The 27,843-nt window shown below is 40.6% G+C and overlaps 1 protein-coding gene across 1 annotated transcript in view; it reads left to right on the top strand.

The window, feature by feature from the left end:
• ADSS2 (adenylosuccinate synthase 2) overlaps positions 1-26,523 on the top strand; it is a 43,176-nt gene extending 16,653 nt beyond the window's left edge. Inside the window, exons 3-13 of the mRNA XM_070055619.2 lie at positions 413-481; positions 3,069-3,119; positions 11,675-11,741; positions 11,994-12,101; positions 12,769-12,850; positions 14,248-14,374; positions 15,612-15,766; positions 17,445-17,569; positions 18,840-18,937; positions 23,938-24,087; positions 25,404-26,523. Of these exons, the coding sequence (XP_069911720.1) occupies positions 413-481; positions 3,069-3,119; positions 11,675-11,741; positions 11,994-12,101; positions 12,769-12,850; positions 14,248-14,374; positions 15,612-15,766; positions 17,445-17,569; positions 18,840-18,937; positions 23,938-24,087; positions 25,404-25,456 (1,085 nt within the window). The 3' untranslated portion in view covers positions 25,457-26,523. The remainder of the gene's footprint in view (positions 1-412; positions 482-3,068; positions 3,120-11,674; positions 11,742-11,993; positions 12,102-12,768; positions 12,851-14,247; positions 14,375-15,611; positions 15,767-17,444; positions 17,570-18,839; positions 18,938-23,937; positions 24,088-25,403) is intronic.
• The last annotated feature ends 1,320 nt before the right edge of the window (positions 26,524-27,843 follow it).

The following is a 27,843-nucleotide window of genomic DNA, read 5'->3' as shown; positions in this document are numbered from 1 at the left end:
GGCAGAGAGAGAGAGAGAGAGAGAGAGAGAGTGAGAGAGTAAGAGGTCTTCTTCCATCTGCTGGTTCACTCCCCAAATGACCACAAGGGCTAGAGCTGAACTGATCCGAGGCCAGAAGCCAGGAGCTTTGTCCGGGTTTCCCATGTGGGTTCAGGGGCCCGTGCATTTGGGCCATCTTCTACTGCTATCCCAGGCCATAGCAGAGAATTAGATGGTATGTGGAGCAGCTGAGACTTGAACCGGCACCCATATGGGATGCCGGCACTGCAGGCAGAGGCTCAGCCTACTATACCACAGCACCAGACCGTTCACTCTTCTGTTCTAAAGGGTTACAATATATGCCTACATTTTAAGATCATTGTATATGTCTATTATGGATGTTTGAGGTTTGGATCTATTTATTTTCCCTTAGGAAATGGTGTAGTAATTCATCTACCAGGATTGTTTGAAGAGGCAGAGAAAAATGTCCAAAAAGGAAAAGGTATGAAAGAACGAGTCCATCTTGTAACTGGTTATGTTTTTTAAGATTTTATTATGACTAAGTTAACATTTTTTTTGTCTTGTACTTTAAAATCCTGGGTTATTGTAGGGTAAATTTTTAAATGTCTGTTACTAAGTTTTATTCCTTTTTTTTTTTTTTAAAGATTTATTTTTATTTATTTGAAAGACAGAATTACAGAGAGAGATAGAGACAGAGAAAGAGGTCTTCCATCTGCTGGTTCACACCCCAGATGGCCGCAACAACCAGAACTGCATCAATCCGGAGCCAGGAGTTTCTTCCAGGTCTCCCACATGAGTGCAGGGGCCCAAGAACTTGGGCCATCTTATACTGCCTTCCCAGGCCATAGCAGAGAGCTGGATTGGAAGAGGAGCAGCCGGGACTAGAACTGGCGCCCACGTGGGATGCCGGCGTTTCAGGCCAGAGCGTTAACCTGCTGCGCCACAGCACCGGCCCCTAAACTTGATCTTTTTTTAAAAAAAAAATATGTATATATTTATTTATTTGAAAGGCAAGCCGGCGCTGCGGCTCACTAGGCTAATTCTCTGCCTTGCAGCGCCGGCACACCGGGTTCTAGTCCTGGTAAGGGGCGCCGGATTCTGTCCTGGTTGCCCCTCTTCCAGGCCAGCTCTCTGCTGTGGCCAGGGAGTGCAGTGGAGGATGGCCCAGGTACTTGGGCCCTGCACCCGCATGGGAGACCAGAATAAGTACCTGGCTCCTGCCATTGGATCAGCGTGGTGCGCTGGCCGCAGCATGCCGGCCGCAGCAGCCATTGGAGGGTGAACCAATGGCAAAGGAAGACCTGTCTCTCTCTCTCACTGTCCACTCTGCCTGTCTAAAAAAAAAAAAAAAAGAAAGAAAGGCAGAGTTACGGAGAGGGAGAGGGAGAGTCAGAGAGAAAGATCTTCCATCTGCTGGTTCACTCCCTAAATGGTTGGAGCTGTGCCTATCTGAAGCCAGGAGCCAGGAACTTCATCCAGGTCTCCCATGGGGTGCAGGGGCCCAAGGACTTGGGCCATCCTCCACTGCTTTTCCAGGCCATAGCAGAGATCTGGATTGGAAGTGGAGCAGCCAAGACTCAAACTAGTGCCCATATGGGATGCCGGCACTGCAGGTGGTGGCTTTACTTGCTATGCCACAGCTCTGGCCCCCAAACTTTATCTTAAGGTAGCTAGAATTGTTGTCTGTTGGTGGCAGAACTCTAGGGTAGAGTTGCGTTGTGCTCTGCTTCCTGGAGGACCTGAACTCCCTAGTCCCTGTTTTCTACACGGGTGGACTTCACGCTCCCATGCTGCTCTCTGCTCTCCTTCATCGTCGAGTGATTTCACCCTACTCCCGTGTTCCTTCTGGTCTGACACTGCTGAATCCAGCTTGTTGAGTTTTTTTGTAATATCTTCTTTATCTAATATTCCTTAAAGTAATTTGAATACTTGTCAAAAAACCATAGATGGGAAGCTTAATAGACCCGGTACCTATTTTAGCCCATTATTGGGGTGATTCTCTTCCTTATCTACAAAGAACAAATTTTCAAGACACATTTTTGTATATTATCAAACTAGGAACTAATTTTTTTAAAAAAGATTTGTTTATTTGAAAGAGTTACAGAGAAGGAAAGGCAGGGTCAGTGAGGGAGGGAGGGAGGGAGGTGGAGAGAGAGAGAGAGAGAGAGAGAGAGAGAGAGAGAGAGAAACTTCCATCTGCTGGCTGACTCCTTCCCCAGATGGCCACAATGGCCAGGGCTGGACCAGACTGAAGCCAGGAGCCTGGAGTTTCATCCAGATCTTCCACTGCTTTCCCAGGCACATTGATAGGGAGCCGGACCAGAAATGGAGCAGCCAGGATTCTAACCAGTTCCCATATGAGAAGCCAGCGTTGTAGGCAGGGGCTTAACCCACTGTACCACAGTGGAGGGTTCAGACTAATTTTTAATATTCAGATACCATACTCATTTTGAAAACTCTGGGAACTTAGTGTTTGTCCTTGGAACCACATAGCCTAGTAAGATACGGTCCTTAAAGAAAAACATACCTGGATTTGTTTATTCAGTCAACTATTATTTCTTTTAATAGTTATTGGGAAATTCACAGTGCCCACTCTTAGGCTTTCATAGTTAGAGGGACAGATGCACATACTTTGGAATTAATGAAAAAAATTTATTATTTGGTTTCATGACACTTTTTGTAATAGCCTTTTGGGAAGGGGGTACCTATCTTAAAGTTAACTCCCTTCTTTTGAATTTCTCTCCTTGATACCTACCCCCTTCCCCTGTCCCCTGATCCTTGTGTCCAGCAAAAAATAAAATTTCCCTATCATCTGATTTTTGATTCCTGAAAGTGTTTTATGTTTAAATTTGGAGCTTTTTAGAGCAAAACACTGAGAAAGATAGAGTGTGAATGAGCTTGTATATAGAATAAATTACAGGTAAGAAAAGTCCTGTTAAACATGTTTCCTGTGCCAAAGATAACAAAATTGATTGTTTTAATCAAAAAAGGCATTATATTTCTAAAGAAATAGATTGTAAAAACTGTTACACAAAATGTTCAATTAAATGTTCCCCCCTTTCCCCTAGGTCTGGAAGGATGGGAAAAAAGGCTTATCATATCCGACAGAGCTCATATTGGTAAGCAGGACATGTTGTATTTATTCATAAGTATCTTTTATCAAAAATGTGTCAAAGGAGAGTATTTAATAACCAATTTTATCTTTTTAAAGATTTATTTTTTTGAAATACAGACTTACAGAGAGAGAGAGAGAGAGAGAGAGGGAGAGACAGGAAGAGAGAGATCTTCCATCCACTGGTTCACTCCCCAAATGGCTACAATGGCTGAGGCTGGTCCAGGCTAAAGCCAAAAGTCAGGAGCTTCATCCAGGTCTCCCCAATGGGGGACCATTTTCACTGCTTTCCCAGGCCTGTTAGCAGGGAGCTGGATCTGAAGTGGAGCAGTTGATATTCAACCTGGCACTCATACAGGATACCAGCATCACAGGTGGTAGCTCAATGTGCTGTGACACAATGCTGGCCCCCAATTTTGTCTTTTTTATTTAAATTGTGATAATTGGATTCCAAATGCATAAAAATAATTCTTGACTTTTTTTTCTGTTTTTGACAAGGGCTAGTCTGGAATGTACCTATTTCCAAAAACAGGATTAGCTAAGCAAATGGATAATACAAGCAGTGTTTCATGAAACATCTCTAATTTATATTTAAAAAGCCATATCAAAATGGAAAGTACATTTATTTGCACATACTGATATTCACATAAGAGTAAGCAAAGAGTTGGGCAAATCTTTAAAGTGGCTCTTTATGGCTAAAATGTAACCATTATTGTTTTTAAAATTCAGACTATCCTTTTTCTCTATTATTAGAGCAAACTGCCTTGTAAAATTAATTGAAGCCACCACTGATACATTTGGAATCTTCATCTGTATTTCTGAACCAATAGAACTGTTCATTAGCAGTGACTTCAATAAGAGACAATAACCAGGAAAGAGAAGTAAGATACTTCTATGAGTTTTTGATTGATCCAAACTCTTATATTTAAATATTTATGTGCTATAAGGCAATAGCTGCGCTGGTTTAGTGCTGACCACTGTTTAAAAGGCAACTGCATCAAGGTTTTTATAGCGTTTCTCAGCCGAGTGGAGAAATTAAATGATGGTGCCTCCAGACGGTAGCCACAGACTCAAATCTTATGTGTACTTCTTTGAAGTAGACTGTACTCAATTAATACAGGTTTGTTTGTTTAAATTATTGTGTATTTGAGAGACAGACGGAGAAAGAGCAAGCTCTCCCATCTGCTGATAAACTCCCCAAATGCCTTCAATGACCAGGCCAGGCCAAAACCAGGAAGCAAGAACTCAATCCAGGTTTCCCCTATGGGTGGCAGGGATCCAATGCACCATCACTGCTGCCTCCCAGGGTCCACAGGAAGCTTGAGCTGGGCCAGGCTTCAAATCCAGTTGCTCTATGTGGGACATGGGTGTGTTCATCTCTAAGCCAAATGCATGCCCCCAGCATACAGTTTTTTATGTGAGCATGTCCTCTTCATTACCTAGTTTTTCATGGACTTTTTAATCCATTACATCCAAAAAGTATAGTTTTTTAAAATTATGACTGCAAAAAATTTACATTGATATCTATTATTATCTTTGATGCTTTCTGAGTAGACTAGTTATACTTACATATAGGACTTTGATAGTTGTATGACAGATGAGACCTGTAGAATACTTCTGTTTTTCCCTAAAACAAAGGAAGACAGAGTTTTTATTGTACCTGACTGTATGTAAGTTATGATAATATAATCATCAAAGTTTTGTTTTGCTTTTTAGAAGCAGGAGGTTGTAAATCTGTTACCTTTGATGCTGACTTGATTTTAAAAACTTTTTTGGTTATCAGTTTGTCTTAGAACTTGTATTTTAAACATACCATCACTGTAGCGTATAGCGTATATGTAGAAAGCAATGTAGTGTTATTTATATTTTTTTCTCATGATCTCTTAGGTATATGAGAGAGAGTACTATATTTTTTGAAGTGCTTTTGTAGTATTTTTGTCTGTTTATACCAATACTCATTAACCTTGTTTTTTAATTTTTTTAAAACTTTATTTATTTGAGAAGTAGAGTCATAGAGAGCACCCATCTGCTAATTACGCTCCAAATGCCAGCATCAGCTGGGTGGACCAGCCAAAAGTTTAGAGTTGGGAACATCATCCATGTCTCCCATGTGTATGGCAGGGACCCAATCACCTGAGCCGTCACCACTGACTCCCAAGGTCTGCATTAGCAGGAAGCTGGGATCAGGAGCCAGAGATGAGAGTTGAACCCAGGCACTCCACTGTGCGATGTGGCTGTTCTTAACTACTAACTACTAGGCCAAATGTCAGCCCCAATCTTATTCTATTACTATAATACATCTCTTAACTTCTTTCTACTTTGTGGCCTTTATGTGTAGCCTTTTGGGATCTGTTGCCCTTTATCTGTGTGGATAAAGTTTGGCACTGTGTTAGATGGTGAAAACTACTGTCCATCTGCAGAAGCTTTCTAATGACCCTCTGTTGTCTACTCTGTGAAATTCAGCATCTTGATCAGCGTGCCTTAATTGAGCACACAGAATAGGGTGATACCTGATACTTGCCCTTTGAGTGACATTATTTCCTCAGCATATAATTAGTTAGGCTGTGTGTAGAGGTGAACACCTGTTATACTAGCCTGTTGGGAAGAACACAGGGTTAAAAGACGGATCTTTGTCCCTTTGACTGCACCTTCCTTCTTTATTGCAAGTGCTTTGAGTCCATCACCCTGGGGACAGAGCGGTGGTTAAGCAAATCACTTAACTACTTTAGACTGCCAAAAAAAGAAAGTAGTAATGCAAAAGGGTCAAAAGGTCCAGAATAACAGAAACGTAATGTGGCTTAAATCATAGCAAATGGGAACTACTATTAGGTGAACTGTGTGAGTTATATTTGCTTTATAACTTTATGTTTTGTTAGTAATTTTTCTCCCTATAAATGTGTGTCCTTACTGGAACATTCTGGATAGAAGAGGGCTAAGCTTTGAGAGGATAAGTTCAGATGCGAATTTAGATGGTTGGTGGTAATATGTTTAATAATAGATGTATGTGCATAAAGTGTAGGTAACTTAAAAGCCTGTGTGAGACCTATATTTTAATGTGACCCATTCCATTATGGTAAAAAGGGGAAATGGTGGTATTAAAAAACTCAAATAACTGGAAAGTTGACTGAGCCCCATTACTGTGAACCTACTTCAGATCTCTGCTTCAGGAACTCGCTCCCTCACCACCGATCTGAAAGGAACAGGTATAAGCCCTGTTGTAGTTTATGGCATTAGAGCCCTCATTCCAGAACCATGCAAAGGATCTGATACATAGATGCTGAAAACTACTAATTAATTTCCGAGAGTTTTTTTAAAATTCCATAATACCATGAGATTAAGTCAGGATAAAGTACTGGGTGACCGGAGCAGAGTATAACAGAACTAGAAGCTCAACTGTGTGTTTTGTGGCAATTTGCTTACTTTCCAGGCTTTAAAGCTCCCCATCAGGACACCTCACACAAGTTGTTTTTTCATATTTATGCCCAGAAATTAATTTGGAGGCCCTACGATGATTCTCATATTTATTTTTCAAGGAATATGTCCATTTCATCTAACAATATTTGTATATTTTCCTTTTAACTTTTATAGAATCTTTGGTAATATTCTTCTTTTCTTCCTAATATTAGTAGTAATTTCATTTATATCTTCTTTTTCTCTTGATTAGTTTCCATTTTATTGGTTTGGGGCCCCTCCCTAATTTTTTTTGTTAAGCTTTACTGATTTTTCAGTATTTGCTTTATATTTCATTAATGTGAACGTTTTGCATTCTTTTTCTTGTGGTTTTAATATGCTCTTCTAGTATCTTTAGAAACTTAGTTCATTATCTTTAGATTTTTTTTTTTTTTTCAATTTGACAGGCAGAGTTAGACAGTGAGAGAGAGAGACAGAGAGAAAGGTCTTCCTTCTGTTGGTTCACCCCCAAATGGCCACTATGGCCGGAGCTACGCCAATCGGAAGCCAGGAGCCAGGAGCCAGGTGCTTCCTCCTGGTCTCCCACGCAGGTGCAGGTGCCCAAGCACTTGGGCCATCCTCCACTGCCTTCCCGGGCCACAGCAGAGAGCTGGACTGGAAGAGGAGCAACCGGGATTAGAACCTGGCGCCCATATGGGATGCCTGCACCGCAGGTGGGGGATTAACCAAGTGAGCCACAGCACCAGCCCTAGATCTTTTCTTACACAAGCATTTAAATCTGTATATGTCCCTACATAACTATTTTAGCTGCATCTCACAAATATTTATGTTTTTGTATGCTTATTTTTATTCAGTTTAATTTATAAATTTCTTTTAAGTTTGATTCAGAGCTATGATATTTGTGTTTAATATGAGAAGATTATCCTAATTCCTCTCTTTATTTCTAAGAATTTAATTTTATTGTGGATAGAGACTATGCACTGCACGTCTTCAGAGGTCAGTTAAGTCATTGAGGGTATTGTTTACGTCTCTATATTCATAAGTCAACTCATGCTCTGACTCTGTGCTCTGTTGGGTACTGAGAAAGAAATGTTGAAAGCTTCAACAGTAACTGTAGATTTGCTTGTTTCCTCTCTTCAGGTCTCTCAGTTTTTGCTCTGTGCCCTTTGAAGCTCTGTTAAGTGCATATTTAAGATTTTTATTTAGATTCCTTGATGGAGCTTGTAGTATGGTAGCGAACACAAGCAGTAGGCAAGATAAATATGTACTAAATGTCACATGGCGTAGACTGGCAGAAATCATAAATCAGAGGAAGGAGCTAGGCAGTGCCATGCAGTTTGGAGGAGATACTTGGTGAGATAAATTGTGAATGTCTAAAACGAAACAGTATTAACATAAGTACTAAAGGTAGGAACGTGTGATTATCTTTAATTTTTAAAAGTTAGACTGAATTCCCAAGGTGGCATTTCTTTGGTTTTGATATACAGACTGGATAGAGAGCAAAGCGACCTCAAACACAGATTGCTCTTTCAAAACAGTAGTAGCAGACGTGTCAGAGCTCTGTGCCATGATAAGCTTCATGAAAGTAATTATTGAAATTGCACTAATACCATTCTGGGGCCTAGGAACACATTCGCTCTCTGAAAAGATACTAAATTAGTTTCTGGAAATATGGGTCACTTGCTTTCATCAGCCACTTATTTCTGGTTTGCCAGTTGCCTTTTTAACTTCTTTAAATGTAGAAACTAAAACATTTAAATGTAATTTTTTCATTTGAGAAAATGAAGCAACTTATTCTAAGATCTCAGTGATTTGCAATGAAATGCTCCTTAGGAATTATTCTGTCACCTTAAGTACATAGCAAAGGCTGTTGACTGGGCAACAAAATAGAAACATAATAATAAACAATCCTGTAGCATGTGATAGCTATTGGACAAAGTCTAGAATCTGTGTTTTAGAAATAAGTAAACATTTTAACAGATGATATAATAGTAGCAAGGTGCGTGCGCATACACACCCTGGTCATCATCTGAACTTCCTTTCATCTACGGTAACTGCTCTTCTTGATTCTTTCATCACAGATTACTTTTGTCTGTTTCTGAACATAATATCAAGTTATATACTATATGACCTTTTCTTTTATGGAAAACATTTTTATTTGGAAGGCAGCATGAGAGAGAGAGAGAGATCTCCCATCTGCAGGTTCATTCCCAAAATGGTTACAACAGGTAGGGCTGAGCCAGGCTGAAGCCAGTAGCCAGGAACAGGTGTCCCATGTAGGTGGCAGGCACCTAAGTTCTTAAACTATCAATCTGTGGTTCCCCAAGTGCATTAGCAGGGAACTAGATTGGAAGTGGAATAGCAGGGACTTGAATCAGTGCTCTGATGTGGGATGTGGGCATCCAAAGTGACTGCCTAACCCACCGCACCATATGCCCACCCTTAGATGATCACTTATTTCTGGCTAATACAAAACATTCTGTGTGTGAGATTCATCCTTATTGTTGCATGAAGCAAAAATTTTTTTCATTGTTGAATAGTATCCTATTGTGTAAATAGACCACAATTTATTTATTCATTCCCCCATCGATGAAAATTTGACTTGCTTCCTGTGTTGAACTGATATGTAATGTTGTTCTAAACATTCTTGTAGATGTCTTTTGGTGCACAATATGCCAATGTGGTTTTAAGGATGTTGCTGTTAATCTAGTTCTGTGGCACTGAGACAAACAGAATTTTAAATCACACAATGCAAATTTAGCTTATGTAGGGTAACTAATTGGTGTTGGGATTGCCAGAACTCACCTTCTGGGAGCACCAGGGGAAGCTGTTGTTGATCCTACAAAGCTATGGTTCTGGCCCTTACCAGGCAAAGTGAGTGGGGGTGGAGAAGTACCTTGATAGTTCATTATCTCAAAAGGAAGGAATTAGGGAAGAGGACTTGTGTGGTTTTAAGGTTTAGGGTTAATTAGAGGGTCATTTTAGGCCAGCTTCATCCATTTTTCTAGTCCACCATCTATAACTACAATATTAGCCTTCTCATAATTCTGAAAAGTTCTTTTAAAAATGACACCACTAGTTCAAAAAACCTTGTATCAGTTTTTTTTTTTTTTTTTTTTAAGATTTATTTATTTATTTTAAAGTCAGAGTTACACAGAGACAGGGCAGGCAGAAAGAGAGAGAGGTCTTCCATCTGTGGTTCACTCCCCAGTTGGCTGCAATGGCCAGAGCTGCACCGATTTGAAGCCAAGAGCCAGGAGCTTCCTCTAGGTCTCCCACATGGGTGCAGGGGCCCAGGACTTGGGCCATCTTCCACTGCTTTGCCAGGCCATAGCAGAGAGCTGGATTGGAAGTAGAGCAGCTGGGTCTTGCAGACCAGCGCCCATATGGGATGCCAGCGCTTCAGGCCAGGGCATTAACCTGCTGTGCCACAGCGCTGGCCCCAAGTGTTTCTGTTTAATATTCACATTTTTCAACTTACTTATTTGGAAATTGTAACATTAGTAAAAAGAACTCACAATTAAACACACTAAAAGTCATTGAATTGTACCCCTAGAGTGGGTGAGTTTTCTGGTGTGTAAGTTACATTCCCATAAAGCTCTTTTTATTTTTTTTTTTATTTTTTTTTTAATCTTTTATTTAATGAATATAAATTTCCAAAGTACGACTCATGGGTTACAATGGCTTTCCCCCCCCACCGTCCCTCCCACCCACAACCCTCCCCTTTCCCACTCCCTCTCCCCTTCCATTCACATCAAGATTCATTTTCGATTATCTTAATATACAGAAGATCAGCATAAAGCTCTTTTTAAAAATGTTTTTAATCACAGAAACCTTGGTAAAAATTTCAGAGGCCAGAATTCTAGGCCTGCCTCTTCTGTAAAATTGACTATTTATTCAGTCAGTAAATACTTGAGAACTTGTTGGCACAGGAGATTAACTGGTCTGCTAAATTGACATGGTCATAATTCTTAGAGTGTTGGTAGGGAAGGGAAAGTACAGTGTGCGTATAGGCATAGCAGGCGGCATAGTTCTGCAAGGTAAGCATACACCATTTGTAGCCAGCACTGCAAAGAAGGCCAGTGTGAGACTAAAGATATCCAAAAGTACAGAGTTACACACATTAGGAAAGATGAGGGGAGCAGGGGACTGGTAGGGAAGTATCAACGCAATCCCTAATTTTCTAGAGTCCGGCACTTGAAGAAAGGAGGATATTTTTGTAAATTGAGCTATGTAGAATTTTAAGGTAGACTGTTCCAAAATACCTTCTCAGTTACTATTTTATTTATTTATTTATTTATTTGAAAGAGTTACAGAGACAGTGGGAGAGACAGAGAGATCGATCTTCTATCCACTGGTTCATTCCCCAAGCGGCCGCAATGGCCTGGGCTTAGCCAGGCGACGCCAGAAGCCAGGACCTTCATCCCGGTCTCCCTTGTGGGTTGCAGGGTTCCAAACACTTGAGCTGTCTTCTGCTGCTTTTCCCAGACCATTAGCAAAGACCTGGAGAAGTGGAGCCCATAAGGGATGTCAGCATCTCAGGGGGCAACTTCAGCAACTATTCCCCAACTCCTGCCCATCAAGGACTCATGTTAAGATATTATATACTCCTTTGTAAAATAACTGCAATCAATCAGAGTATAAGATCTAGCATTTTTTTCTGTGTATTAATGTACAGGCTGGCATTATAGTTTTTCTTTCTTCTGCTATTACTTTTTTTATAATTTATCTACTTAATTTGTCATAATGAAATTAGACAGAAGGGATTTATTGCTTCAGTAATTTGAAGTTCAAGGGCTGGCGCTGTAGTGCAGTGAACTAAGCTGCCACCAGCAATGCTGTTATCCCATATTGGAGCTCCAGTTCGAGAGTCTCCTGCTCTGCTTCTGCTCCAGCTCCCTACTAATGGGCATGGGAAGGCAGCAGAGGATGGCCCAAGTTCTTGGGCTCCTGCCATGCACGTAGGAGACCCAGATGGAGCTCCGTGTTCCTGGCTTCAGCTCGGATCAGCCCCAGCTGTTGTGGCCACTGGGTCCCTCCTCAAATCAAATGAGTAAAATTTTAAAATATTACAAAAATAGTAATTTAAAATGCAACTTTGCTTTTATATGTTGCCATTGTTTTGACAACTGTGATTTTATTTCCTTTCAGTATTTGATTTTCATCAAGCAGCTGATGGTATCCAGGAACAACAGAGACAAGAACAAGCAGGAAAAAAGTATGATTTGTATCTTGTGCAGTTTAAACATATCTATATCCTTATGTTTAAATTCCAGGCCTGAAGTTTAAGAAAAATAAGTATTAGAATACTCCGCTTAGACATCAAAGAAAACTGACAGGATTATGAAAATGAAGTTAAACAGAAAATAGGCATATGTAACTTTATTTATTTATTTATTTTGATGATGATCTGATCATAAACCTATGTCTTTCTCATCTAACTCAGAGCTTTTTTTGAATTGTTTTAAAGTTTGGGGACCACAAAAAAGGGCATCGGCCCAGTTTATTCTTCCAAAGCAGCTCGGAGTGGACTTAGGATGTGTGATCTTGTTTCTGACTTCGATGGCTTCTCTGAGAGGTAACTAACATGTGTTTCAAAATCAAGTGAACGAATGGATTTTCACTCCAGAGTATAAAACGGTAAAGTCAGTAGTCTATCTAGTTGAGTAGTGGTATTAGCTTTCATTATATTCTAATGGGTCCTTAATTTCAGAGTAACTTCATGGAAGATAACATGACGATTTTATAATGCTAACTTACCCAAAAGACAAAGCCATAATTATATTAAGGATTGGCGTATGGGATGGTTTGCTAAGATGTGGAATGCCTGCGGGGAGTGTGCAGTAGTTTGTGGTTGCTATGTTCTAGGGTCATACGTTTTGGATTTTTAAGTCTAAGACTCCATTATGTCCTTCCATCTAGAGGTAATTTGCTTCCCAGATCCTGGTGACTTGTGTTCCAAGCTCATCTTGAAAAATAAAAATACCACATTGATGCACACTCTGTAGAAAAATCTCCAAACAAACCTAATAATCATCAGAAAGCTATAAAGTGACTCAGTGATAGGGGATGGTTGTGTTCAATAACAAGAGACATCAAAGCTTTAATGGGGTGCTGTGTGTCACTTTTTAATCAACAATTTATGTTTGTCTGCATTGGCCGGGCACCTCCACTGAAGAATATTAGAGTTGAATAATAATATTTTCTAAAGAGAGTTAATGTCTTGATTTATCTGTATTTCTCAGATTCAAAGTTCTAGCTAACCAGTACAAATCTATATACCCCACTTTGGAAATTGACATTGAGGGTGAACTACAAAAACTCAAGGTAATGGTTTTTGATCTTTAATGTCCTTTTTAACACTTGTTTCCAAACTGGCCTCTAGATCTTTTATTCATTCATGCTTTGTCTAGGAATTGGTAAAGGGGATTTTTTTGCCCCAGATGTGACATGTTTGAGTGACCTCACACAATTAGGCTTAGATAAGATGTTGAGTGGGGAGAAGGGAGTGAGAGTAATACCTTATCTCAAATAGGGACCACATCATAGATCTTAAATGCAAAGGTAGGAAATTTAGCCTTTTTTTCCCTTAGTGATAATGAAAAGCTATTGAGTAATAGTGAGCAGAAAGAATAGATCTGCATTAAATAAAAATCACTCATAGCAGTTGGAAGATAGTTCAGCGAAGAGATGAGTGACAGTTGATTACTTTTAAAGCTAACCAGCTCATTCAGGAATGAGAGCCCAGAGTCAATTTCTTTAGCACTATGCTTTTAAGAGACTGATAGGGTAATTGACCAAAGATTAGGCTCATAATTGGCAACTGTTAGGTGTCAGTGGTTCCTAATTAGTTAATAGTTGAGTCTCATCACCATCTTTCCATTTCCACAGTCTTTGCTGAATTTGGGGTTGTTGCTTATGTAGCTGGTCATAAAACTCCTTCTCATCTATAGATAAATTATCAACTCAGTCCCAGAACTGAATAAGATCCGTAAGCCTCTTTTGCTACTCTAAAAGGGCTGCAGACTTTCGGTCTGTTCTCTCAACTAAGTTCCCAAAAAATTGACCTCCAAGGACCCTTGTAAATGTTAGATATTTGTATTTTAATGTATTGATTGTTACTTAAATAGATAGCCACTCTTTCATTTTTATGCACTGAAGGTTTTAAATTTATTATTAGCAAATTGGAAATACGTAGTTGCTGAAGTATGGATGTAACTTTTCAATTCAGTTGTGCAGATGTTCTGTGTTAATTTAAAGAATAATGTAGAATTTGGTAAGAAGAGTTTTAGAGGTGATAGATGTTGAACCAGGACTTTAAACAATGGGTTTGATGAATGACATAGTCATTTCAGGTATGGGAAAAAAAGGACCATGACTGGAATAAGCCAAAGATTGGAGACTATAGAGCCCAGGGTTCATGCATTCATCAATTGGTGTCATAAATTCAGTTGGGCTCATGAGATGCAGTGAGGTTCTTACAGAATCTTGAATATCATTGTTATTTCTAATTTTTCTTAAGCTAATATCACTGTTCTGGTCCTGAAAAACAACCTGAAAAAGCACTGCTAAGCCCCATGTTGCCCTGGGATGAGTGTTACCCCAGGCTCCTTTCTGCTTTCAACATGTCAGTTTTCACTATCATAGTTGGGTAATTTGTACTCATACTGGTTATGTATATTCTATTGGCATACATGGAAATTGGTTTTTGCTTTTGTGTATAGGGTTATATGGAAAGGATTAAACCAATGGTGAGAGATGGAGTTTATTTCCTATATGAGGCCCTACATGGACCACCAAAGAAAATCTTGGTAGAAGGTGCAAATGCAGCACTATTAGATATTGATTTTGGTAAGTGACATTTGACTTCATAGGGAGTTTAACGGAGCCCAAAGTACTTAAGATATGAATAATTAATGGTAGCATTAAGGAGCTTTAAAATAATGCTTCTAAGCTAGTGTACTCAAGAGTGATGGCAGAGTGGACAGTGAGAGAGAGAGACAGAAAGAAAGGTCTTCCACCCTCCAATGGCCGCCGCAACCGGCGCGCTGCGGCTGGCGCACCGCGCTGATCCGAAGCCAGGAGCCAGGTGCTCCTCCTGGTCTCCCATGCAGGTGCAGGGCCCAAGCACTTGGGCCATCCTCCACTGCACTCCCGGGCCACAGCAGAGAGCTGGCCTGGAAGAGGGGCAACTGGGACAGAATCTGGTGCCCCAACCGGGACTAGAACCCCGGGGTGCCAGCGCCGCAGGCGGAGGATTAGCCTAGTGAGCCGCGGTGCCGGCCCATGCCAATCTTTTTAAAGGAATATTGTGAAAGACGCAAAACAGGTCTTAAGTTTTCTAGTTCATTAGAAAAATTAAGTCATTATTTGGGTTCAGTGAAGTTGGGGGTCCTATAAATTGTGATTTTCATTCTTGGTTCCTGGTTCAACTCCCAGACTCATTTCTCTGGAACTAGAAGTCTTCTTTAGAAGTGTTATTTATTTGATGCCTGCATATTGAACATGCAGTCAACTGCTGTTTACACTAAGTAACTCCTGATGGATGCAGAGCATGTCCTCCATCTTCCTATCTTCCAAAGGTTAATGTTTGACTTTTTCAAAGCACAGCCTCATTGTTTGTTGGCTGTTTTGTGTAAATGTGATCTGCGTGGTTAGTCTGATCGTTCTCAGCTCTTACTGGCTTTTGATGCCAAGTAAACCAATTTTAAAAAGCATATTTCTGTGTAATTTTGGTACCATCATATGGCTTTGGTATGAAAGAAATTTGGGAATAAAGAAGCATGTCTAACCAGCACAGTGAACAGTTTACTGTGAAAGGAATGGGGTGGAGGGGAGTACAGCATTCTATGATTCGGGGGTCGTTCCCCGAATAGAAACCACAAAGGCCGAAATGGGAAAACGCTTAAGTCACCCATGGTTTTATCTCAGTACAAAGAAGAGCCCTGGATTAAAGCTGAGACTTTGAGAGGGCAGTTACAATATGGTCAAGTCTGTTGGAAGCCTAGAACATGCTTGCACATCATGTTAATGGCATTCTGTTTTAAGTTATATGTGAATATATGTTAATGCTTGTTTCTATTTGTAGGGACTTACCCTTTTGTAACCTCTTCCAACTGCACTGTTGGAGGCGTTTGTACAGGTTTGGGAATGCCCCCACAGAATGTTGGGGAAGTGTATGGAGTTGTGAAAGCTTACACAACTAGAGTTGGCATTGGTGCGTTTCCTACAGAGCAAGACAATGTAAGCCCATTTCTTAGTAAATCTAATTCAAAAAATATTAAAATTAAAATGTATGCATCCTTTTTATTTCCTGAACAAATTCTTACTTCTCATGCCCTTTACTTTATTTACATGATTGATCACAGCAGCACATGTATGTAGGTATATGTATTTGCACAACATGCATGTAAGTTTTAATGATGCCAGAATGCAAAAGGTCACAAAGTATACCTTTAATTAATTAAAAGGTGCAAATTCAGGAATAGGTAGATCATAGGTAGGAAACAGATTTAAGGAGTGATTGTAGCTTAGACTTTTTTAAAAAGTCAGAACGTCAGAGTAGAGAGCGGGGAGAGACAGAGAGAGATCTTCTGTCTGCTGGTTTACCCTCCAAGTAGCCAGAATAGCCAGGGCTGTGCCAGGCAGAGACAAGAGCTTCATCCAGGCCTCCCACATGGGTGGTAGGGGCCCAAGCACTTGGGCCATCCTTCTGCTTCTTTTCCCAGGTCATTAGCAGAGAGCTGGATTGGAAGTGGAGAAACTGGGACATGAACTGGTGTCCATAGGGGATGCCAGCATTGCAGGTGGTTGCTTTACCTGCTTCCCCACAAAGCTGGCCCCTGTATCTTAGATTGCTAAGCATTGTTTTGAGTCTGAATTCTCTCCCAAAAGGGCACTGTAATATCAACAGTTACTTACAGAAGTGTTTGCCTGACAGTTTTCAGGAAAACATCTTAAACTACAGTTGTTCTTGGAAAAATTGATTGGACCTGTCTATTTTTAGGAACCAGTTGTTAGCAACTTGTTTGTTCTTTATTTTTTTCAAAGATTTATTTGTTTATTTGAAAGTCAGAGTTACACAGAGAGGAGAGGCAGAGAGAGAGAGAGAGAGAGAGAAAGAGGTCCTCCATCTGATGGTTCACTCCCCAACTGACCGCAACAGCTGGAGCTGCGCCGATCTGAAGCCAGGAGCTTTTTCCAGGTCTCCCACGCAGATGCAGGGGCCCAAGGATTTGGGCCATCTTCTACTGCTTTCCCAGGCCATAGCAGAGAGTTGGATTGGAAGCAGAGCAGCCAGGTCTTGAACCGGTGCCCATATGGGATGCCAGCACCTCAGGCCAGGGCATTAACCTACTATATCACAGCGCCAGCCCCTGTTTGTTCCTTCAAAAACTCATTTTATTTGAGAGACAGAGAGCTCCCATCTGCTGGTTTACTCCCCAGATGCCCAAAACAGCAGGGGAAGGTAGCAGTTGAAGCTGAGATCCAGGAACTCACTTTAAGTCTCCCTGTGGGTGGCAGGAACACAACTACTTGAGCTGTCACTGCCTCCCAAGGTCTACAATTGCAGGAACCTGGAATCAGGAGCTGGAGTGGGGAATCACACCCTACTTATATCTATTATCATTAAAAGTATCGGTTCAAGTGGATGGAAGGTATATCTCTCTCTGTAACTCTGACTTTCAAAAAAGAAAGAAAGGAAACCATTGGTTTAAAAAACATGGTTAAAAATCGGAGCTAAAAGTGGATCTGTCCTAAATAATGCCTTCCTCAGATAAAATCCATTATCTCTGTGTAATTCTATCTTTATTTTCTGAACACTGTTTATCTCAAAGAGGTTTTGACTTATATGATACCTAGTCCCCTAGATTTGTCACGTTGGTATTCTAATACGAAAGTTCTATTTTCTGTTCTTTAGGAAATTGGAGAATTACTACAAACACGAGGTAGAGAGTTTGGTGTAACTACTGGAAGGAAAAGAAGGTGTGGCTGGTTGGACCTTGTTTTACTGAAATATGCACATATGATCAATGGATTTACCGCGTGAGTATTCTTTGGCAATATTTATTTCAGGAAATCATGGGACAATTCATGATCACCTGTTTAATTTTGGGGAGTGTAACATGAGGTAGTACCGTACTAGAAAAATTTCACGTTTAAGCCTCCAAATTGAAATTGTAGTTCCAGGAAGAAGTGGACCAAGATATATAGGGGTAGCGTACCCAAAAAGAAGGGACCCCCGGTTATTGTCCTAGATATCCAAAGGTGGTAAAAATTACCATGATAAATTATCATGATAGTCTTATATGTATTTATGTATACAAGGGGGCAAGATAGTACGGTAGGCAGGCAGGCTGGTGAGTGGGTGCATGGCTGGGAAAATCGAATAAGCACAATGTGTTGTTCAGGGGGAGGCTGTAACATGTCGTGATTTAGTGCAGAGTTCATATCTGACTTCCTAGATGCAAATCTCAGATCTCTACGTTATTAGGCTTACATAGCTGGGTGAAGAAATCTTTGTCTGTATCTGTTTCGTCTTTAAAATGTAGATATATTTTGAAAATTATGTGAGAAGTATAGTACGAGTGTATAGCACACTGCCCAACTCACTGAAAATCAGCAGTAAAAGTTAGTTGTATTAATGCATATACATAATTATGTAAATAAATGTGTTCATATCTGCATTAATTTGCCTGAACTTCTAGCAAATAGAATAGAGAATTTTAAAAATTGCAAATGAGAATCCCAAGCCTAGTATTTTATCTAATTTCCACAGATTTTTCCTTAAAAAGCTGTTTTCCAGACAGTTTACCGGGAATTTTTGATGTATCAGCAAGAGGTCCTTGGTGTGGTTTCCTCACTCTTCTTTGACACTTTCTGACAGAGAGTGCAGGTGATGGTAACCAGAGGAAGGGCTGAGGCTGATGGCACGGGGGTAAATGTACATGTGTTTCCCGCTCATCCCTGTGGAGCCCTGAGTTCTGCCCTGTCCCAGGGCTGGATTGCATCCTTGTCTCCAGGCAGCGCTCCGGCAAATGGGTATTATCGACTGATCCTTACAAAGCTAAGCCAGAGTGTTCGTATCCATCAGTGACAATCTGTTATAACAACAAGAAGAGTAACTCAGTCGCTTATTATGGAGAATATACATCAGTATATTGTCCTGGAGTTTTATGTGGCCTGCCTTAAAATCGAATTCTAACCAGTTTTCAGAATCGCTTTGAAACTTCAAGCTTTGCATGAATTTTCATTTACTCTCCCACGAATCAATTTAAATTTGCTCTTTTCACATTGTCTTTTCTTCTAAAATTAGGTTGGCACTTACCAAGTTGGATATTTTGGACATGTTTACAGAAATCAAAGTTGGAGTTGCTTATAAGTTAGATGGTGAAATCATACCTCATTTCCCAGGTACTCTTTTTTTTTTTAGTCTGTGTCTAAAGAGTATTATAATTACTGGAAAATAACGGATAGGGGAATGCACTAGAGCAATGTTCATAAAGCTTCTCTGTATAATTTATGATATATAACAACAGACTTGATGTGATCTTTGTGAATAGTGCAAATGTGCTGACTGGTATTAACACTGACTTCATAGCTGCCATTCATATGTTGGGTCACAACAAGCAATTACAAAAACTCAAAACAGGAAGGAGGAAACATGGCACCCGGAGCCCCACTAGGCTGCTCCTGAGTCTTGCCTTCTCTGATTTGAGCGTAACTTCGATAGAGGTTCCTCCTATCCTGGGGAAGAACAGAGCAAGAGAAAAGAGCCCCGCCTGTTGTGGTGGTGAGCGTGCTCTAAATACGTGAACCTAGCCTGTCCCGCCAGCTCCGTGAGTGATGTGCTGTATCCTACGCTCTGTGTCTGAAGTGGGTAGATAGATGAAGACTTCCTGCTTAAGTCAAGGCTTATCTTTAGTTACATAGCTTCTTTAATTACTCAGCAAGTTCCACAAATGCTTTCAGAAACAGAATCTTAATTTTTTAGTTTAATCATTAAGCTTGGGAATATGCCAAATAAAAGAATATTAATGAGTTTAATGAACCTTGGTAGCCTAGGCAGTTCTGCGACTTCCTAATGATCACCAGTTCTTGGGAACTCATAACTGTTAAGTTCTTAGATAATAAGCGTGTTTTTTTTTTTTTATACGTATGTTAAAAAGTATCAATGCAAAAAAAATACCACTTTGAAATCCATGCATACTTTTTAAAAAATTTATGTATTTGGCCGGCGCCGCAGCTCACTAGGCTAATCCTCCGCCTTGCGGCACCTGCACACCGGGTTCTAGTCCCGGTCGGGGCACCAGATTCTGTCCCAGTTGCCCCTCTTCCAGGCCAGCTCTCTGCTGTGGCCCGGGAGTGCAGTGGAGGATGGCCCAAGTGCTTGGGACCTGCACCCGCATGGGAGACCAGGAGAAGCACCTGGCTCCTGGCTTCAGATCAGCGTGGTGTGCCTGCCACAGCGGCCATTGGAGGGTGAACCAACGGCAAAGGAAGACCTTTCTGTCTGTCTCTCTCTCTCTCTCACTGTCCACTCTGCCTGTCAAAAAAAAAAAAAAAAATTATGTATTTGAAAGTCAGAGTTTTAGGGGCTGGCGCTGATGTGTAGCAGGTAAAGCCACCACCTGCAGTGCCGGCATCCCATATGGGTGCTGGTTCAAGTCCCAGCTGCTCCTCTTCTGACCCAGCTCTCTGCTATGGCCTGGGAAAGCAGTAGAAGATGGCCCTAGTCCTTGGGCCCCTGTACCCATGTGGGAGACCTGGAGGAGGCTCCTGGCTTTGGATCGGCACAGCTCCAGCCATTGCAGCCATTTGGGGAGTGAACCAGAAGATGGAATACCTCTCTCTCTTTGCCTTTCTGTAACTCTGCCTTTCAAATAAATCTTTAAAAACAAAGCAAAACAAAAAAGTTACAGAGAGATGTTGCTGTGGATTCGTTCTGAGAGGAGGACCATCGTGAAGGCAAGAGGTGTAGAGTCACCACACAGACCCCGGGAGACGGGTGAAAGCGGGCCAGAGGCGAGCAGCCCTCAGACTCGTTTATTTCAGTTGGTATAGCAGCTTAAATAGCCAAGGCAGCCAATCTGGTCAAGGCAGTATCTAAAGCCATCCAATCACAGCCTGTTGCCAGGCAGTTTCTGTTGCCAGCGGCCATCTTAACCTGGCCTTCTCATTCCACCACAGAGAGAGAAAGATCTTCCATTGGCTAGTTCACTCCTCAGATGGCTGGGGATGGGTCAGGCTGAAGCCAGGAACCAAGAGCTTCTTTTGGGTTCCCCATGTGGGTGGCAGAGGCCCAATTACTTGGGCCACCTTCTACTGTTTTTCCAGGCCTTAAGCAGGGAGCTGGATCAGAAGTAGAGCAGCCGAGGCATGAACCTGTGCACATATGAGATGCTGGCATCACAAGTAGCAGTTTTACCTGCTACTCCAGAATGCTGGCCCCAACATACATTTTTTAAATAATATGTATATTCCATGTATCATTAAGATTCCTGATAGACACCAAATTTGTTCCACCAAAATTTATCTTTTAGTTCCATTATCCATAAACTTTTGGAGGCACCCTGGTATTAGGCTTTTGGATATCATCTCATAAGTCTTTGAAGTTCATTTTCCTACTTTGATTCCCTTTGATTTTCAGACCAAACGATTTCTACTCATCTGTTTTCAAGTTCACTCTCTTCTGTGCATTGAAACCTATCCAGTGAATTTTCATTTTTAGAATTTCTATTTGGTTCTTTTCTATACTATCTGTTTCCCTCTGAGATTCCCTATTTGTCACACATTAATGACCAAATTAATTTATTATTAGCACTTCTTTTTTCCTGTGTTAGTCTAATTTATGTTTGGTTTCTCATGACTATCCTTTCCCTTAATTGTGGACCACTGTTTCTATGCCTGATGAATTTTGGTTGAACATTGGACATTGTGAATTGTATGTTGCAGAGACCTGGATTCTGTTATTTTCCTCTGATTCTTATTTTTGGAGACAGTTGAATTATTGGCTGCTTATCCTGAGCTGGTACAGCCTGGTTTTATGCCTTGTTAGTGTAGGTATGTAGAAAGCCTGTGAAGTTTCCCAAATCTCTCACAAACCAGCTGTAAGTCAGCCTTCAAATTCCATCCCCTCTGTGGATCTTGGCATAGCGTGGTTTTGATCTTCATTATGGGGGCATCTTTAGTAGGTTTTACTCAAAAGGTGTGGTTTTTGTTCATAAGGAGCTGCTTTTCTGGTGTCCCAGCTGGATGCCAGCAAAGTGAACACGGTGTGAAAATGAGATCTCTCCAGCACCAGTGTTCCCTGTCCCACCAGCTCTGCTTGACCTCTGGAGTATTCATCCTGGTACCTGCTGTGTAACACCTACTGTCTGGCAGGCTTCTCATTATCCCAACTCTTTGCAGGTTCAGTTAAGCTATCACCAAGCATTCCCCTGTGGACTTTTGGTGGCCCCTCTCTCTGTGGCTCCCTCTTTGATGCCTGAACCGTGCTGGTTCTAGTAAGTTCTGATGACTGCCTCCTCAGTTCAGTGGAGCTGCCCATCTCTATACTGTTGTCAAGAAATTGTCCTTAGAGAGTTGAGTGGTTGCAGGACTTGATTATGAATTTTCCTTCTCTCAGGAACCACAGTTTTGTGCTGCCTGAAGAGTTGTCATATACTTTGTGAGACCTAGTCTGAAACTAGCTGGAAATGGGAGCCTCTCTGAGTCTCCTGATTCCTCTTTCTCATCACCACAGCAGCTTTGGCATTTCCACTTAGTGGGCCTCAACGCTTTCTCTAAGATCCCCAAAACATTCCTAGTAGTATGTTTTCATCATCTTTGTGTCATGCATCATGGAATTGTACTCCCATACCAATGTATTTTCTTCAACTCTGTGTTCCAGCACCTGCTGTCCCCTTGATCCAGTTCCAGGTATACTCTAGGTGCCTACTGGTAGTCTCTTCTCCCTTTGTGGGCCTACTGCTGCTTTTTCTGTGTTTAGCTGGGACTTGAGCCTAGATATTATTTGCTGGCTAGGAGGAAAGGTAGAGGTAGATCTGAGACAGGCACCTGCTGCCTTGCGAGGCAGAGATCTTTCTGTCATCTTCCAACAAGGGACAGCCTTAGCCTTTAATAAGAGGAAATGGGACGCTCTGTAGCTTCAGAGAATTTTGGCAAGTCTGGGGATTTAGAATTTTTGACTGCCATCAGCCCAAATGTCTCATCCAAATCACAGGGTCCCACTTTTCGCAAAAAAGGGCTTTGGCTTCCTTGTGGTAGACTTGCTGGATTTCAGAATTCAGCATTCTGTGGAGCTCTGCTCCTTTGTAGTGGAGTCCCAAGCCCCGTCCTCATCCTTTCCTCACAGGATACCTGTCGCCCTCCTCCACACTGTGCTTTTTAAACGGATGAAAATCCCTCAGTCTTTCATGCATGGCGTTCATAAAGAGCGATCCAATTTTATGACTATTGTACTCATTTTTTTAAAAAGATTTCTTTATTTATTTGAAAGACAGTGACAGAGAGAAAGGAGAGACAGAGAGAGAGAGCTTCCATCTGCTGGTTCACTCCCCAAATGGCAGCACCGGCCAGGGCTGGGCCAGGCCAAAGCCAGGAGCCAGGAGCTTCTTTCAGGTCTCCCACATGGGTAGCAGAGACCCAGGCAGTTAAGCTATCCTCTGCTGTTTTTCCCAGGCCATTAGCTGGGAGCTGGATTGGAAGTGGAGCAGCCAGGGCTTGAACTGGAGCCCATGTGGGATGCTGGTGCTGCAGGCCATGGTTTTAACTTGCTGCACCACAGCACTGAGCCCCTTTTGTACCCATTTCTATGCCTTAAATATCCTCAGTGCTTTTCTTTCCCCGAGTATGGTCTCCTGGTTCACCTCCCAGGAACATTTTAGCAGTCATACAATGTGTCACAGGCTGTCCCTGCTCGGCCCACTACCAATGACCGTTCTCATTGCTGGCCTGCTAGCCGGCGATCTAGCTCTAAGTTCCTCAGATCACTCCTGGCACCAGCTGTCTTAGATTGAGTGTCCTGGGAGACACTCAGATTCAGAGATTTGCTCCCAGGTAGCTGCTTCATTAAGTGCTCTGAGCACCAACGCCTGTGAGGGAGCAGGAGCAGCAGGACTGGGCAGAGCTGCGTGAAAGCCCACAGCTGTTCTCCTGGGGCACTCTGGAGCTGGAGTACCTGTCCACTTAGAGTCAACGCATGTGTTGCTGCAGAAATAGCTTGGTTTGTAGGATATTACCCCAGATGCTATGTATACTATTTTGTCTTTCTAAAATCTGAAAAATTCTAAATTCCTAAATACATCTGTCTCCAAGCATCCTGATAAAAAAAATTGCCAGCCTGTGGTATTAAAAAATCCTTGACAATAAAGTAGTATGTACCATGAACAAATATCCTGTTTAACTTTTAGCAAACCAAGAAGTCTTAAATAAAGTTGAAGTTCAATATAAGACTCTCCCAGGATGGAACACAGACATATCAAATGCAAGGACGTTTAAAGAACTGCCTGTTAATGCACAAAACTATGTCCGGTTTATTGAAGATGAACTTCAAATTCCAGGTAAACAAACACTTTATGAACAATTATCTTTTAACTTGCCTTTCTGTATTCAAAATAGAATAAAAGATCACTATTACTTGGCCAAGTATTCATGTTTTGCATAAATTCCCACGGAAATATAAAATAACCATTTTATGCCTTAGAATAACTATGGTACTTATCTTATAATAGAAGATCATAGATTAGCTTCCATCCTTTCTGATCCTGTCTTTTAATTCTGTTAGTCTGCTTTTTACTCTGTGACATTCATTCTTATTCCTTTCTCTTAGTAACTACTCTTTTTATCTCTTCACCACCACCAAGAATAGTTTACTACGGGTTTTTTGTTTTGATGTGCTGTGTTTATTCTGGGTTAAACTATTCTTAAAAGCTGGGGTTTTTCTTGAATAGACATTAGGAAATAATTAGCACAGTTAATCCCCTTAGAAAAGAATGATTAAAACTTTATTTTAAAACAAGTATGAGATGACCAGGGAGTTAGGCATAATGAAGTTACCAGTATATCTAATTTCTTTTAACTGACTGTCTTTTCCTTTTATCCTTTTATTTGTGTTGATGGAAATTTGAGACCAGAGAAAGTGGGAGGTATTATTCATATAAAATCTATTATGTACTTATTCTGATTTCACATGACTTAAATTGCTAATGCCCCTTCCAAACTTGATGTCAGATTTAGTAAACATATTTGTTTACTGCTCATGGTCAACTTTTTATGAAAGCCAAAAACTGATGACTGTTAACAATGAGTTCTGTAAAACACCATGAAAACTCATCTTAGCAGTACATTATTCAATGTAGTCATTCTGCAAATAATTTTAACACCATGTGATTTAGGTGACTAGAAACTCTCATAGATTATGCAATAAGCAGTTAAAATTGTATTTAAAATTTTAAATTGTATTCTTTTCTAGATGTTTCTAATTTTTGAGCTAAGCGTTCCAGTAGTACTTCAGTATCTTCTTAGCATCAACCATTTATCAAAGATAAGCATGTGTTTTCTAGTAATCAGGAACTTGATCACGGCCTCCCTTGGTCTCTGTTGGTTTGGGCCAATGTTTTACTATGAAATTAGGAAATTCCTGGCAGTTAGAACAGGGAACAGTGAGGCAAACTTTTCTGTGCAGGATCTTGACCTTGTATTCTCTTTAGAAATAGGCATGCTCTGCTAACCCAGAAACAGCAGAAAGTCTCCTTAGGAAACATTAAATGGTGATGCTGAGAAAAGCAGGGGACCACCTATTTCTCACTCCCAGGGGTTGAATATTATAAAGAAATTAATGCTAATCTTATTCTTTCTGTACCTTTTTTCTCCCCAGTTAAATGGATTGGTGTAGGTAAATCCAGAGAATCTATGATTCAGCTCTTTTAAGGATTGCCAGCAATGCAAGCAACACTCCTTGAGAGGGAAGGAAAAGACTTTACTGTTTCTCTATTAGCTGCATATTAAAGACATTGAAGTGAGTTTCAAGCCCTGCAGTGGTTTCCAGTCTTTTAAGATGGATGGCTGTTGTGGATACACACTTTGGCATATTCCAGTGTCAGCGTTCCTTAGCTGGCCTAATTGCCGAATCATCTGTTGCTCTGCTGCTCATGGTGCCATGTTTTCTTTTACTGTTTAGTGATAGTATGATCTATGTTGTTTGAAATTGAAAATAGAAATACTCTCAGTGTAGTTTTTCTTCATTATTGTCATTATGTGTTCTTAGGTTTTACCCCTATTAGATGGTAAGAACATTTAATGCAGTTTTGCACAAATATTTTTACATTCTGATCATTCAGTTTTGTCATTGTAATCTTTGCTGTTAAAAAAGAAAGATGGAAATATAGGGGTTCTGTAAACTTTTATAATGCTATGAATTCTGTTTAAATTGTGAACTGTTTATTTTCTGCTGAGACCATTGCAAAATTGAGCTTTGGTGGGAGGGGAGGGAGTTATATTCATAGGTTCTTTAATTTGTACAGACTCAACTTATTTCTCTTATTTAATACTTTGAACATCTAATTAATTGTCCAAAGAAAAAAGATGCTCCCCCAAACAACAACCTTAATGTTAAATAGGATTAGTCATTAAAAAATCTATTGTGATAATTGGTGGATATTTTCTTTAATTTCAGACATTAACTCTGAAGTATATTTCCCTTTTTATCAGACCATTATATTAAGTCTGATAGATTTTTCAACATTGTGCCTGTCAGTATGCCTACAAAATCATCTGTAAGTGTCCAAATGAACCCAAATTCTTGGCCATAATTTTTGATCATGCCTTCATTTCTTATTTCTTAGGGGGGAAAAAAAGAGGTGTTATTTTGACAATTAGGCTTACATATTGTGTTGTTAGATTATCTTTCAATGAACTATTTTAAATGTTTAAATTAGGTGCCACTTATTTTATTATACCATCAATAGCTGATTAAAGAGAACCAACTATTTCTAGTATGTTTGTGTACTGTGTTTTTGTTCCTGATAAGAGAAGTAATAATAATACTAGTATATAAGAAAGAGCTTTATCCCTGCAGTGTGTGACGGTAAGGCGAGAGGTCAAAAATATAATCTTTGAAAGGATCTAAATAGCTTTTGTCTTTTAAAGTCTACATTCTTATCTTGTCTATGACCATTGCATTATTGAAACATTATTAGTAATCGTCCAAAGGCAAATATAAAGAACCTAGTCTCCCTTCCAAATCAGGAGTTCTCTTATTTATTTACTAAAAAGGTCTTATTGATGTTACAGACATTTCTCTCATTTTCAGCCACTTTGGGTGATTGTTTCAAAGTGGGCTGTTTGTTAATTGTGTTGGTTAAGAGACTGTTCTTCAGATAATAGCTGTCTTTCTTCAATTTTCAATATTTGTATATTTTTTAAAATTGACACATGGTGATGGTACAAATTTGTACAATACAGTGTATTTCAGTACATGGATAGGGTGTAATCAGAACAGAATAACTGTCGTATATCAGACTCTGCTAACTAATGGATATATGTTGGTGACAGACAAGTATACCATTTTCCTAAAACTTAATGGGTACAGCCTGTTAAATATGTACTTTTTTACTATTAATTTATGTGAAAGGCAGAGTTACAGAGAGGGAGAATGAGAGAGAGAGAAAGAAACCATGTACTGGTTTACTCCCCAAATGGCCCCAACAGCTGAGGCTGGTCCACCCTAACGCCAGTAGCCTGGAATTCCATCTGGATCTCCTACATGGGTGGCAGGGGCCCAAGCACTTGGGCCACTTTCCACTGCTCTCCCAAGTGCATTAGCAAGAAGGTGGAATGGGGGCTGAACACCTCGGACTTGAGCCGGTGCCCCATATGGGATGCTGGTGTTGCAGGCAGTGGCTTAACCGGCACCACAACACCCCACTACACGTTTGTAGAAAAGTTCAGGGGATAGTTAGAGATCTAAATATGGAAAGGATCAAAGAAGGCTTTAGTGGAAATAATGTGTTAACAGATCAACTGGATGAGGAGTCAGACAGCGATATAATGTGCAAAGGCCCAGAGGCTGGAGAGAACTTAGAAAGCGGGAGCAACTGAATAAAGTAATTGAGGCACTGATGAGGTTGATGAGATTGGCAGCAAATTTAGGGAATTCTAAACCAAATAACCAACAAATCATGTTTCATATGAAAGAAGAGGTGAGCCAAAACTTAATACATTTTAGGCTGAAGGAGATATAATGAGAGCATGGGAAAATTGCAAAAACAAGAAGCATGTCCTCTGAATTTCAAAATTCAGAAGGAAACCGGATGGCA

This window comes from Oryctolagus cuniculus, chromosome 13 (assembly GCF_051225735.1).
Source record: "Oryctolagus cuniculus isolate XC-2025 breed Fujian yellow rabbit chromosome 13, ASM5122573v1, whole genome shotgun sequence".
Taxonomy (NCBI): Eukaryota; Metazoa; Chordata; class Mammalia; order Lagomorpha; family Leporidae; genus Oryctolagus; species Oryctolagus cuniculus.
The sequence above is the reverse complement of the archived record's forward strand: the minus strand, read 5'-3'. Positions and strand labels throughout refer to the sequence as shown.